This window comes from Betta splendens, chromosome 9 (assembly GCF_900634795.4).
Source record: "Betta splendens chromosome 9, fBetSpl5.4, whole genome shotgun sequence".
Classification (NCBI taxonomy): Eukaryota; Metazoa; Chordata; class Actinopteri; order Anabantiformes; family Osphronemidae; genus Betta; species Betta splendens.
Window position 1 is genome coordinate 28260961 of NC_040889.2, and position 14587 is coordinate 28275547.

At 49.4% G+C, this 14587-nt stretch overlaps 2 protein-coding genes across 3 annotated transcripts in view; both read left to right on the forward strand.

Annotated features, from left to right (window-relative positions):
* LOC114861933 (phospholipid-transporting ATPase ID-like) overlaps nt 1–6930 on the forward strand; it is an 18274-nt gene extending 11344 nt beyond the window's left edge. Inside the window, exons 10-28 of the mRNA XM_029161685.3 lie at nt 64–222; nt 317–405; nt 585–778; nt 861–1069; nt 1161–1204; nt 1277–1442; nt 1528–1716; nt 1801–1916; nt 1988–2152; nt 2227–2338; nt 2422–2527; nt 2597–2735; nt 2812–2995; nt 3064–3287; nt 3371–3454; nt 3526–3771; nt 3852–3990; nt 4409–4539; nt 4758–6930. Of these exons, the coding sequence (XP_029017518.1) occupies nt 64–222; nt 317–405; nt 585–778; nt 861–1069; nt 1161–1204; nt 1277–1442; nt 1528–1716; nt 1801–1916; nt 1988–2152; nt 2227–2338; nt 2422–2527; nt 2597–2735; nt 2812–2995; nt 3064–3287; nt 3371–3454; nt 3526–3771; nt 3852–3990; nt 4409–4539; nt 4758–5084 (3023 nt within the window). The 3' untranslated portion in view covers nt 5085–6930. The remainder of the gene's footprint in view (nt 1–63; nt 223–316; nt 406–584; nt 779–860; nt 1070–1160; nt 1205–1276; nt 1443–1527; nt 1717–1800; nt 1917–1987; nt 2153–2226; nt 2339–2421; nt 2528–2596; nt 2736–2811; nt 2996–3063; nt 3288–3370; nt 3455–3525; nt 3772–3851; nt 3991–4408; nt 4540–4757) is intronic.
* Nucleotides 6931–7388: 458 nt separating this feature from the next.
* The window catches only part of dapk1 (death-associated protein kinase 1), a 43530-nt gene continuing 36331 nt past the window's right edge, over nt 7389–14587 (forward strand). Inside the window, exons 1-2 of one of the 2 annotated variants that reach the window (XM_029161678.3) lie at nt 7389–7558; nt 8169–8361. In XM_029161678.3, the coding sequence (XP_029017511.1) occupies nt 8300–8361 (62 nt within the window). In that variant the 5' untranslated portion in view covers nt 7389–7558; nt 8169–8299. The other variant, XM_029161679.3, reaches the window with a different exon arrangement.

A 14587-nucleotide genomic window follows, 5' to 3' on the forward strand; every position in this document is an offset into this window, starting at 1 on the left:
CATTTGTCACTACTACGTGCCGTATGTAACACTGTTTCTTGCTCTGCTGTGCCGGTTTTTAAGGTGAGGTTCTCTGTGAACCTCCCAACAACCGCCTCGACCGCTTTAAGGGGGCTTTAACCTGCGACGGCCAGAAGCACCCGCTGGACAACGAGAAGGTGCTCCTGCGCGGCTGCACCCTGAGGAACACGGAGTGGTGCTTCGGCCTGGTGCTGTTTGGAGGTGAGACCTGAGCCCAAACAGAAGAGCTTCAGCATAGAGTCCCATGAACTGCAGGAGGAAGACGTCACGTCATTGGACTTCTGTTCTCTCGAAGGTCCTGAAACGAAGCTGATGCAGAACTGTGGAAAAAGCACGTTCAAGAGGACCAGCATCGACCGACTGATGAATGTCCTGGTTCTTTGTGTGAGTTCTGTTCTGTTTCAGAGACCTATTATTATGCACAGTTTCCAGCAGCGTCAGTGGTTGTTGTTTCAGAATATGAAGGGATCAACAACCAGATATTAATTAACACAAGATCCATAAGTTTGCATTCCGCTTCACGTTGATTTGTTCCTTCTAACTTTTGCCTCTTCTCCGCTCAGATATTTGTTTTCCTCGGATTCATGTGCACCATCCTGGCAGCAGGAAACTCCGTCTGGGAAAACAACCAAGGCTCAAACTTCACAGTCTTCCTGCCAAGACAAGATGGCAACAGTGCTGCCTTCACTGCCTTCCTCACATTCTGGTCCTACGTCATCATCCTCAACACGCTGGTGCCCATCTCGCTCTACGTCAGGTAGCAGTGTGTGAAACTCTCGTGTGAAGCACATACAGGCTCAGAGCTCCTCCTCAACTCCTGCACTGACTTGTGTGAGCAGCGTGGAGATCATTCGCCTGGGAAACAGCTTCTACATCGACTGGGACAGGAAGATGTACTACGCCCGCAGCGACACGCCGGCCGAGGCTCGCACCACCACGCTGAACGAGGAGCTGGGGCAGATCAAGTACATCTTCAGTGACAAAACGGGAACGCTCACGCAGAACATCATGACGTTCAACAAGTGCTCCATCAACGGGAAATGCTACGGTAACGCTCCGATGAGAACGGCTGAAAAAGCGGGCTTCGGAAACGTGCGGCACCGGAGCTTCCTCATTTGATTGTCTCTCTCTTAACGCAGGGGACGTGTTTGACTACACGGGACAGCGGATAGAAATCACGGAGGTGAGCGGCACTCCGCCCTCGCGGCAGCTGTTCAGATGCATTCACTGACGCGTGTCTCCCGCGTCTTTGCAGCACACGGAGAGGGTGGACTTCTCCTTCAACCCGCTCTCGGACCCTCGCTTCGTCTTCCACGACCACGCGCTGGTGGAGGCGGTGAAGCTGCAGAGCCCCGAGGTGCAGGCCTTCTTCAGGCTGCTGGGCCTCTGCCACACCGTCATGGCCGAGGAGAAGAGGGAGGGTGGGACAGACGTCGCTCGCTGAGGAAAACTCTCCGCTAATTATTGCTTTGTGCTCAAACGCGGATTGCTGCTTCGCTCCTGCAGGCGAGCTGCACTACCAGGCCCAGTCTCCGGACGAGGGCGCGTTGGTCACGGCCGCCAGGAACTTTGGCTTCGTCTTCCGCTCACGCACCCCAGACAGCATCTGCATCGTGGAGATGGGGCAACAGCGCAGCTACGAGCTGCTGGCCATCCTGGACTTCAACAACGTCCGCAAGAGGATGTCTGTCATAGGTACGGTAGGGGGTGGGACCCTTCCTGCAGCCTTCGTCTGTCAGAACAGAAACGCTGCATGTCTGTGTGTGCACTTTCCTCCAGTGCGGAGCCCAGAGGGAAAACTCTGCCTCTACTGTAAAGGCGCCGACACCATCATCTACGAGCGGCTGCACCCGTCCTGCAGCAAACTGATGGACGTCACTACCGAGCACCTGAATGTCAGTGACAGCGTATTTGTGTGCTGGTGTTGGGCCTGTTTATGTGTAAAGACGTGCGCGCTGGTCTGCAGGAGTTCGCCGGCGAGGGGCTGAGGACGCTCGTTCTGGCCTACAAGGACCTGGAGGAGGAGTACTTCACCCAGTGGCAGCGGCGCCACCACGAGGCCAGCACCACGCTGGACGACCGCGAGGCCCGTCTGGACCAGCTGTACGAGGAGATCGAGACGGGCCTGATGGTAGGAGCCGCTCGCGCCGCTCGCGCCGCAGGTCCCACTGGGACGCGCTCATGCCGCGTTGTGTGTGTGTCCAGCTGCTCGGAGCCACGGCCATCGAAGACAAGCTACAGGACGGGGTTCCTCAGACTATCGAGCAGCTTTCCAAGGCCGACATCAAAATCTGGGTTTTGACGGGAGACAAACAAGGTAGAGACATTCAAATTGGTCCCAAACGGGTGCAATATTACGTCAGTGAGGTCCATGAACTCATGATGGTGCTTGTTTTGCAGAAACCGCAGAAAACATTGGTTACTCATGCAACCTGCTGCGAGAAGAGATGAATGACGTTTTCATCATCTCAGGCAACTCGCCTGAAGACGTCAGAGAGGAGCTACGGTGAGAGCACAGAAGGACTTGAGGACTGAAGGATGGGTTTGTATTTTCTGATTTGTCTGCGCTGACCAGGCACGCTAGGACCTCCATGAAGCCAGATGCAGCCGACACCGAGCCGATGCCAGGAAGGACTCTGGGGAAAGGCGTGAAGGTGATAGCGGACGAGGCGGTTAATGGAGAGTACGGCCTGGTTATAAACGGACCCAGCCTGGTACGTCACGGGAGCGTCACCATCACTGGCCCGCGCTGGGCCGCCGCCTAACGCTCTCCACCCCCTGTTCCCTCAGGCCTACGCCCTGGAGCGCAGAATGGAGCTGGACTTCCTGCGGACGGCGTGCATGTGCAAGTCAGTGATCTGCTGCAGGGTCACTCCTCTGCAGAAGGCTCAGGTGGTGCAGCTGGTCAAGAAGTACAAGCAGGTGGTGACACTGGCCATAGGAGACGGCGCCAACGACGTGAGCATGATCAAAGGTGTGTTTGGTGCAGCGCTGCCCCCCAGTGGCCGCCTGCGGTGCGCTCACCCTGCTTCTCCTCCACAGAGGCACACATAGGCGTGGGGATCTCGGGGCAGGAGGGCATGCAGGCTGTGCTGTCCAGCGATTATACCTTCGCACAGTTCCGCTTCCTGCAGCGGCTGCTCCTGGTGCACGGACGCTGGTCCTACCTGCGCATGTGCAAGTTCCTCAGTTACTTCTTCTACAAGAACTTCACCTTCACCTTCGTCCACTTCTGGTTCGCCTTCTTCTGCGGCTTCTCGGCTCAGGTGAGGAGCGAATTGGTGGCGACGTCCTTGTGCTGATTGAAGACGCCGTTAAGCTCCTCCTCTGTTTCACCTTGTCTTCTCAGACAGTGTACGATGAGTGGTTCATCACCCTCTACAACCTCATGTACACAGCGCTGCCTGTTCTGGGAATGAGTCTGTTTGATCAGGTAACGCTCTGCTCACACAAGGAGCACGAGCACCTTCTCGTGAGCTGACGGTTTGTGGCTCTGCTGCTCAGGATGTGAACGACGCGTGGAGCTTCCAGCACCCTCAGCTCTACGTCCCCGGCCAGCTCAACCTGTACTTCAACAAGAAGGCCTTCTTCAAGTGCGCGCTGCACAGCTGCTACAGCTCCATGGTGCTCTTCTTCGTCCCCTACGCTGCCATGCAGGACACGGTGCGGGACGACGGCAAGGACGTCGCCGACTACCAGTCCTTCGCGCTGCTCACACAGACGTGCCTGATGTTCACTGTCAGCATTCAGGTATCACAACCCGTCCTGTGCGCTTCTAGGTGTCGTTTTTGGAAGTGTGTCTCCTGACTCGCCTTGTGTCTCATTCCCAGCTGGGGCTGGAGATGTGGTACTGGACCGCGGTCAACACGTTCTTCGTCCTGGGCAGCCTGGCCATGTACTTCGCTGTCACATTCACCATGTACAGCAACGGCCTGTTTCTCATCCTGCCTTCAGCCTTTCCCTTCATAGGTGTGTGTGTGTGTGTGTGTGTGTGTGTGTGTGTGTGTGTGTGTGTAACCTGGAACCAACAGCTAATCATCGGGCATGAAACCAAAGATAACGAAACCATTAGCACCTTCTGCTAAGATAACAAAAATAGCAATGATCCATTTAATTTTAGATCTGTTAACCGATGGATAAAACCCTCAGCAGCTGTAAAGGAGGAGTAGAAAGTGCAGCTACATTTTCACCCAGAGGTGTGATGTCATTAATTTGAGATCTAAAAGAAGAGCCCTGTGTAACAGGACAGATGTCTAAGTAACACTGAAAATGTCCCAACATTTTTAATAGTGAGGAGGAAGCAAAGTGTGCTTTAGGTGCTACAGTATAGAGCATTTATATTTAAATGTATTGATTCACGTCTATAAAGGACTGTGTGCATTTGCAGGAACAGCGCGGAACTCCCTGAACCAGCCCAACATCTGGCTGACCATCCTCCTCACCTCCACCCTCTGCATCCTCCCTGTGGTGACCTACCGCTTCCTGTTGATCCAGCTCTGCCCCACCATCAACAACCAGGTCGAACAGCCGCTCTGTGTTCAGCACATTTGCATCCGTGTGCAATGACGTGCGAACATTTGTTTAGAAGCACACAAAATAGTGTTGGCCCTCCGTTAACGATGCTCAGCGTTCACTGTCTGTGCATCATGCGACTGTGACAAAAGTTGCTCCTGTTGTAGTGTAACAACCAACTCAACGTAACGGCTACTTGTGTGTTTTACGTCCTTCATCTTCAGGTGATGTTCAAAGTGCGACAGGCCAAAGCGTCGCCGCCCCCTCTTCCTCGCCGCGCCCGCATCCGCCGCACCAGCTCGCGCCGCTCGGGCTACGCCTTCTCCCACGCGCAGGGCTACGGGGACCTGGTGACGTCCGGCCGGTTCCTGCGGCGCCCGGCCATGTCCCGATCCGCCGCCTTCACCCACGTGGGCCGCGCCACCGGCTTCAGTCCCATGGGCCGATCGGCCGGATACAGTCCCACGGGCCGCCCTCAGAATGCCAAGGCTCCAGATGTGGAGGTGACGTCGCTGCAGATGTACAGGACTATCAACGATCCTGCTCTATGACGCCGCAGGTTGAGTGTCAGACGTCTGGAAGCACCTGGGAGCAGGAACCGCCCCAACTGGACTGCTGCTGGCAGTCAGGCTTTCTGCGTGGATGCCGTGAAGGTTTGGCTCAGACCTCACAGGGACGTTCATGTCAAAGGTGTGAGACGACCTATGGACGATGACTGGGTGATTTATCGGGAGCTCTACCACAAAAAAGGGAAACACTTAACGTGTTTGGGACGGCTCGTCCTGTTTACAGACAGCCACACGCTGGGACACGCAGGGTTCGAATGGAGAACAACCTGCAAGGCAATGCTGCCATGATGTTTTTATTTTCATATCTTAATTATCTCGATCACTGTGGGAGGTCACTGAATGCTCGTAGCATCTTGAATGTGTCGTTGCCCTCCACCAGCTGCTACCAAAGACCTGTGGAAGATGCTAATTTAAAGTGGTAGATCCAGCAGGTTACCAGCTTAAATACGTACCTGGGACATCCTACCGACCCAGATGTTCCTCTGATGGCTTATTCAGTATCTTACTGTAATCGTTGTTCATCCATGAAGCCATTAGATAAAAGTAATACATTACAGCTCCAGTTCTGTCCAGCCACAGCATCTGGCTCCGGCCCGCTGTGTTCCAGCTCACTACTGACACCACAGAGTTTCAATGCACCTCAGCTCACTTTTACCATCCCACTGATGTTTGTGTTCTATGCAACTGCTAGCAAACGCATTTTTACCTCAACAAAGCACAAGAGAAGGAAACAACTACATCACAGCTCATCCAGACTACCGTACCTGCTGCTGTTTGACTTTAACAAACAAATCTACTGGTGTTTGGCGTCCACTGTAGACACTACGTGAAGCGGCGCTTTTAGGGACACGGTGTCCACATGCCTTCTTTAGTATCGCACATGCCTGAACAGCTCAGACTGACCTTTATATGCTGAGCATAAGGAAAATTAATGCATGCTTCACTGTAAAACCACACAATGCTCAGCAATCCTTAGCGTCAAGCGCTGACGGTCATCAGCGTTTCTAATCAGCTGTTCAGAAAGTTATATCGTCTTGTCTCTTTGAGTGTGATGTCAGCTCTCTGTAACATGAACCTAAAAGATGAGGATGTTACAAATGAATTGAATGCAGCACAGACGTGTTATTTGTGATTTAAGAAAACAAATGTCAGCTGGTTTTGTGACAGGTGGAAGCTGCTTCTGAGGGATCAATGTTTAATTTATTACAAGCTTTGTTTGGCCTTTTAGAAATAGAATAAATGAATATAGATTTAATACCTGTACAGTAATGATATGTAAATTGTGATTGTAAGTTACCAAAGGTGATGAGGCACATTGACATGCAGTTACCATCTGTATTCACTTGTTAGTATTTAATCTTCGGTCCAGTTTACCAAACCATTAACAAACCCGATGAGTGCCGTTTCTTTTCTTGCTTTAGCAGTTTCCTAACAAATGGCAGACAAACACAGGTTCTCTGTTATACTTGGTTAAAGCTTAACTGTGTGGCAGTTAAACTGATCTTATGGTACAGATGACGTAAAACAGAGCTTTGTGTTAAGGCAGAATAAATAATTTGGCTACTACAATAATATGTTTTTCCAGTATTTGCCAGTATTGCTGTGGTACTTTCCAGCATAGATTGTAGACATTTAGCCTTTGCCTGCATATTAGTAAATATTATATCCCTTGCCTTGAAGACTGAAACTGTAACAAAACACTTTTTATAAACTATATGTTTTTAAACATGTCATATGAAAATGGGTTATGTTAAGCACTTAACTGTTGGCTATTTTGTATAATTTTGTACTTTTATTGCAATTAAAACATGACAGATTATCTGCAGTATTCTTTTCAGTTGTATCATTTGTTCATGTTTGCCATTTGAAGTTTTTCGGTTGTTAAAAACATATTTTTTATAAAAACAAATACACCAGAACTAGCATGAATACTTTTTATTGCATTGTGCACTGCTCACAGAAGTGTTTCTTCGTATTTTGAGGCTGGTGATGCTGGAAACTAATGAGTGAAATTGCTGCATCCCTGAAATCGATGCTGCCCTCCTGCGTCCACAACAGCAACAGTCATGTTGAGTTTAAGTGCCCAAAAGTAGTTCAGGAAAAGATAAATTTCAAAACCCCGAGTGGCTAAATGAACCCACAATGCATTAGTTATCACTATAAACAGACAGGAAACAATGATATATTGTTTCTTGTTTCTAATAACTTAAAGAAAATAAAATGTAACTTGTCAATTTAAATCGCTCCAGCGCGTTAAGTGCCAGTTTTCCCACACACCTTGAACGCAGCGCCGGGACCAGGCTGCCTCACATTGTTAACGTTGATTTCTACCGTTCACGCCAGCGTTCGGCTTCCGTGCGCCGAACCGTCCCCGCGTCCCCGCAAGAAAACAAACGGGACAACTAAACGCATGAACCCTGGGCTCCACTCGGCGGCGGGACACTCAGCGGCGAACCGTAAGCTACTTTGCAGCGTACCGCTCGGCTGTGTCAGTTTTCGGGTCGCGAGCGCAGACGGCGCCGCTCGGTGAACGTTAAGGTTAGCTAACGTTCAGGACGCGCAGACGTTACACCCAGGAAGCACGCCGGCTGCTTCTTTTCATTTAAGGGCGAGTTTTCCATTTAGCCGAGGGTCTGGGTCCGACACCTGTCCGGGTCCCCGGGTCCGTATTTGGGTGCGCGGACTTTTCCCCGCCGGGCGGAGGGGCGGAGGGGCGGAGCGGAGCGGCAGCGTGTCTCCCATGGCTACGCCAAGCTTTCCCCACCGGGGCTCCGCGTCCGCGGCCAGCCGGCGCTCACACGCTTAAGCCCGGTGTCAGACACCCATCACACCGGGATCGGTTCTAGTCCAGCGATCCAAACGGGCACGCGGGAGGGGGTGCGCTCCGAGTCGGAAGAAGCCGCTCCAGGAGTCGTGACGTCGCCCGGAGCTGCAGGTTCCGTCCGTCCGTCCGTCCGTCACTGTGGTTTCCTTTTGTTCGTCCTTCCAGCAGCTCCAGTCCGGCCGCTTCGCTGCTCTCTTCACGCCTTTGTTCCTACTCTTACTTGTATTTCTTGTGTTTTGAAGCTCTGACATGACGAGGCTCGCTGGACGGAACCGTGCCCAGACTGCGGGCTGCTCGTAGGGACGGTGCCGCTGTGAAGAGCCGCGGAGCCGTTTCGGTGGAAGCTCGTGGTCGGAGCAAGTGCCTGGACAACATGACTGTTTTCAACCAGGAAAATGTTGAGGACTATTATGAAATTGGGGACGAGCTGGGGAGGTGAGTCGTGCTACGGTGATTTTATTCCTGTGTGACTGGACTGGTGGGATGCTGGGAAAGCACCGTGTGCATGAGGTCCGTGCACTAACATAGAAACTGCGATCAATGATCATTTCCATAATCAATAAACGGGGATTCCCTAAGTAACACGTTGAAATCTTTCCTCTTTGGCTTCAGGGTTTCTCACAATTTGCTCTTAAAACAAACATGATTAATCGACTGGTTAGTGGTTCCAGTAAAATATAATGTGACAAACACAAATCACACATTAGAGAAGCTTTTGTACAAAGATCACACACACGGTGACAACAATGATTTTTCAAGCAGGAATGGGACCTAAGACGTGTCTAGTTTTTAGTGTTCGACTCTAAAATACCATCAATACAAATGCACTATGACTTGTGTGAACTGATATACAGCTGTGGCTGCTCTGCTGTGAATACCACAGTTCCTCCATCTATCATCGCCGAGTCAAAGAGCCCGTCTGATATGTGACTGAAGTCAATACACACAAGCGAGCGTGCACACGTGACGCCTGTGACTGGTCCCTGGACATCCATCCCCCGCTCGCTCTGCGCCCGAGCCTCTGATCAATGCGGCCCATGATGCCTCGTTGTCAGTGATGAAGAGGTTGGCGTCTGTTACTGTAGCTGCCTCTGCCTGGAGATTTATTGGAGCAGGGCGTGGATTTACAGCGTGCCGTCGCCCGGCTTCACTTCATTCATGCAGCCTCTGACAGGTGGGGGTTAGGGACAGAATATGGATGGAGCAGTTTGTAAAGGGAGATGTTAGATATAGTCCAGGCTGACGGATGTCTTGTTGCTCACAGATCACAATCTGTAATAATGGAAGCAGAAAGAGGGTGAGTTTCTGGTTGTGAAGGTGACAAACGTGGACCCGACTGATAATGATCAGCCAGTTGCTTCAGATCTGGGGCCTGTCTGGCCCTGCTCATCCTCACAGCGTTCACCTTCCCACACTGTAGTGGAAGGCTGGAGTTGCTGAAGCGGCATCCTGTGCTACGATGGTAATCGAGACGTTTGGACAGACAGGAATTTCTGTCTGGAAGTGAAAAGCTCCAACACCAGGATCCACTGTGGTTCCATAAGGAGAGTGGTGTCTGTCAGCCGTCAAGCTGAGATGATGATGATGATGACTGGTAACATTAGATCTGTTTTTATTCTCAAACATTAGCTCCTCTTGTAACATCATCCTAGTTCTGTTATGATCCAGATGTTCTCGATTCCTCCACTTTGGACGTTAGTGTGGATCAATCTACAGATGTACTGTTCACTGGCTAAAAAAAGACAAGCACCTTGCCTTGAACTAGAATTAGACACTGGACCTACTGGAAGAGCCACTTAAGTACAGGTTGTGTCAGCGCGTACCGGTGATTGCAGGGAACTCGTTCCCCAACTTTCTTGTATTTATGAGGTAATATTTCACGCCTCTGTCTTCACGTCAAATGTTTGTCTCACTGACACACAAACTTAATGCAGCGTTCACTGTGTTATGTCTAACAGCATATTTTAATGAATGCGACCACAGATGGGGGATGTTTATTAAGCCCCTGTTTCCAACCCTCAAACGACCACATTAACACATGAAAATCATCAAGTAGAAACGAGAAAGTAATGTTTAGGGAACTGTGTCCTGATCTGTGATGAACGCATTAAAGGTTAATGCTTTGTCAGTATCACATGTAAGCAAAGATAATGTCTAATGAAGACTTTTTGCTATAAACCGTAGGTTAGCTTACAGCAGCGCTAGAATACTGTGAACGCTGTAAGACAGAGGGCCCTTTGATGTGACTGCAGTCTAGACACGACTCCAGATGGAATTGGTGCGAGGAGCATTTGTTTTGACAAAATGGGGAAATGGGAATTCACCCAAGCAGCAACTTCATCCTGTCACTGACACTGTTTGTTCACAAAAGGACTGAAGCCCGATGAAGTCGAGCGTCGAACTTTCATTAGCGTCAGATGTGCTGTGTGGACAGTGTCCTTCCACAGAATCATGACTCAGCGTTATCTGTAACATGTCAAAGCCTGTGAAGTGCCACAATAATAATCAACGTGTTTGATTTATTATAACTGAAAATTTGTATCCACATCTAAGCCAATGTTTCCATTCTGCAGTGGTGGAAGGCAGTTTCAAGGACTGCATTTACCAGAAGTACAAAGCGAGCTGTCATTCAGACAGTTGCTGGTGTCGCAGCGCTTTAGCTGTTGAGCCTCCAGGCAAGAAATGAGGTTGTGCTTGAAGAGTGGAGTGTGTCTGCATCTTAGCTCCTGATTCCAACTGCCACCAATGCAGGGATCCTGCACCCTCCTCTAGCGCTGGCCATGTCCATGCAGAGCCGATCTCACTAATGGCCCATCACTTCATGGCTGAAATCAGCAGGGCGTTAAAGAGGACATGGCTGCTGCTGGCATCTCAAAGGATCTTTATCTGATTCCTCCTCAGAATGATGGTTAAGTGAGGGAGAAGCATCACTGAAGTGTTTAAGGCTGTCAGCTTGCAGTGATAACGACACTCACTGTTAGAGCAGAGAAAAAGCAGCGCATTAGAGGATCTGTGGTTTCCAAACAGCTTCCAAAGCTATTAAAGCCTAATAAAAATAGACTTTAGCACTGGAGCGATTAACAATCCACCACTCATTAGACGCATTTTATATGCAAAATAATTTCAAGGGTCATGTGGCATCCCTTCTGTATATGTGAATATTAGAGAATAGAAAACTCCAGCCAGTATTTGTGATGTGGCCGAGCATCTGGTGTCTCCTGTGAATAAGGCTGAATGCTGAATATAAACTCCCATCACATCAGCAGTAGACAACAGTGGCAGGATCCTATGTGCACATTGACGAGCCACACGCTTCACACAGTCCAGCCTTAGCCTGCAGTCCTCCAGCATCAGCCCAGCGGCTGACAGAACGGCAGCGCGTGAGCCTGGCCCGTCTTCCTCGGTTCTGATGCCCTGGTTCTGACATGAATGACGCGTTAGGTGCGTTCCTCCTTTCGCTTCCACGGGGCATCTGCTGCAGCGTTCTGCCTTTGTGATTAGTCTGCATTAATCTGACCGCTGTGCGGCTGGCTAACACTTGGCCCTGTTTGTGGCCTGCCTGTCTGTGTCTGGGCACGCGCTTGCAATTTATAGATGAGGGTGGGTGGCTGTGTTTGGGAAAGGATTCCGCTTCGCAAATGGACATCAAAGGCAATAAACTGGGGCTGAATTTGTGTTATTCTGCAGTAACAACCTCCCCGAGGACACATTTCCATGAATACAAAATGGGATTGTATGCAAGGCAGCCTCATCAATAGTGGCTTTGTCATTTGAAACTAGTTCCCCCTCAAGAACCTGCTGTGTTTCTGTAGATCATTAAAACAAATCTACTGGACACTCGCCCCTTCTTTGACCACACTTGCTCCAGCTACTATGATGAATACACGCTGTGCAGACCGTGCCCCAGCTACTGACCTAGATTTGCCCCCCCTCCACGGCTTGTATGATAGGGTGGATAGTCTGGGTTGCCGGAGTGGCCTTGATGAGGCCTGCCACTCATCCAGACCGCCCTGTCCCATCCCCCTAAACCCCAGGGAGCAGCATGGCTGTCAAAGAAAAGCATGTTTACTTTTGAGCACGTTTGTTTATTTACCCATATGATGTTATAAATAGAGATGCAAACTACTGAATTCTGTCACAGCAGCTGCTAGTTTGACCATCAGTCAGTACAGACTCACCTTTGGTTAGTGGAATGGATAATAACGCATTATAGATGCTATCAACAGACCAGTTCATCATCTGTAAAATACAGACAACACAATCACATTACAACGTTAACGTACTCACATTTTCACATCCTGAATTGATTATTATGCACACTGTTTATTGGCTGTTCTGCTGTTTGGGTGGCTGGATGAACGTCTACTGCGAACTGCACCTGTGTCTCCTCTAAAACACACCTGTGTGACACATGGATGCATATAGGCAATAAAAATAAGCAAACATCCACGGCGGTGGTCAACCCGATGTACGGAGACTCACAGTTGCACAACATAACGCGACATATTTCCTCGGTTGCCACCATCCCACGTGTATTTGCATTTTAGTCATTCGGCTGACACGCTTATCTACAGCAGAGTTTACTGGGTGCACCGGCACACTGCAGCTCCAGGCAGTCTGTTGCCAACATGATTTAGCCGTAGTACGGAGTGTGTGAGTCAGAAGCGTAATGCGCCTCTGACCTCAAGCACATCATGTAGAAGAAGAGCTGGGGAAAGACCACAGATATGAGACAAGAACAATAAAGCCCTTGTTTTACTCAGGTGGAGAATAATGTAGGAAATTGTGCAGCTTTATTGTGGAGCATTAGTCCTGCTGTTACGCCTGTTGTTCTGTGCTCTTGGCCTCTGTCAGAGTCTCGTGTCCGTCCACGTCTAAATGACTTAAGTCTTGTGATCGCAGCTTTTAACGGTCGCATTACAAGTCCGATTGAAATTGGACTCATTTGGAATGTCTGTGATGAGCGTAATGAGTTATTTTTCCAGTTAATCTCTGTGGTGATTGGGTGATAATTAGATTCCTGCCAAAGCGTTAGCGGGCCAACGGCAGGGGTGTCGCTCTGCATGTGTGCGTGAGGGTGGAGGTGGAGCCGCAACCCTTGGTTTTCAATTAGAGAGAGATCTGCATGCAGCAAAGCGTGCAGCCCGACGCACTGGAGTTGTCCAGGGAAGACGAGCTTTTCCTGTCTTTCACGCTTCTTCTTTTCTTCATTCTTGCTAATATGCAGTTATGCATTATATATTATAATAAGCATTCTCCTTCTGTATAAATCCAGAATGCGATGTGTGATGTATAGAAGGTGATGACTTCCAGAAGCAGCAGCAGATTGTTTGTGTTGAATAAACAGGAAAAGTTGTGACTTTACTTTGAGTCGCGTTTGTTTTGGTAAATGAGAGAAGACGGTGAAGCTGTGGCCGTGCGTCAACAGCGCTGACCTACAAACAGCTCGGCTGTCAGCGTACATGCAGGAGGAAGGCTGCTGGATGTTCCACACTCACCAGTGATGTTTTGTTTGAGTGGGTCTACGTGTACCCAAGATCATTTCAAATGCTAAAAGCAAAATGTCACCATCCCTCTGGATTGAAGATCAGTGCTGAACCAAGCTGCAGACAAACACTCAAATACCAATCAGACGTTTTCTTTCACATATCGAGTAATGAAATATTTAATGCCGCTCTTGTTTCTTAATGGACAAGAGTGAGGCCATTAAAGCCGTACGGTTTCAGCTGATCGACAGCAGGCCAAAAACCAAGGTTTGTGCAAACCAATTAGCTCCACGGCCGTTTCAGGGCTGATTCAGTGCCTCAATCTGAGAAGTTCAAAGTTTTGGCTGTCGGCCGGGAAAACTGGTTCTAGACCATCAGCAGGTCTTTGTCGGGAAGAATCCAGAACTTGTTGTTCGACATAATGATGTGTGGGTCTGTCTGGGCGGCAGTAGATGGTTCAAGTCCAGAACTAGCACTCATTTGATGCTCATCTCCGTGTTGCTTCGTGATACTGGGCCTCAGTCTACATGCTGAGACTGTGGTTTGTTGTTGGTTTAATGCTGTTAGACGTTTCTGTCTGGGGCCTGAAGGTAAAGCGATGTCCATTCAGTGCGTTGTGCATCTGTTCGGCACAAGAGCTTTTTTTGTATTCGGTAACAGTAAGTTATTTCCATGTGTTACATAACCAAATGTACAAATAAAGTCCAGGATATTTAAATCTTTTTTTTTTTCTGACCTTTCATTCGTTACACAATAGCCATGCTTGTGTTTCTTGTTTCCAGGTGAATCATTGTTGTCTTCTTGAGTTGCTGTGGCTGTGTGTTATGCTCAGGTTCTCTGCAGCTCCAGTGCTTGAATATGATCCTTTTGTGTTGTCTGTGATGTGTTTATGCTTTCAAATACTAAAGACAGAATTTCCTGTAGTTAATGTCAACATGGCTGGACTGGAGGTGAGGAAGGTCACCTCTGTTAACCTCACTGTTGTTACTGTAAAGTGCTGTTATCATGTAAAACGCCGCCGCCTGCCTACTTGTCATTTTAGAGAACGTCTCATAACTGTGTCACATCAGCAACTCTTTGAAGAACTTACTGAACCAGTCTTTGCTTGAGTTTTGACAGACTTGACAGAAACTGCTGAATGTCAGTTTCGCCCAACATGGGGGCCTGTTTCAAAG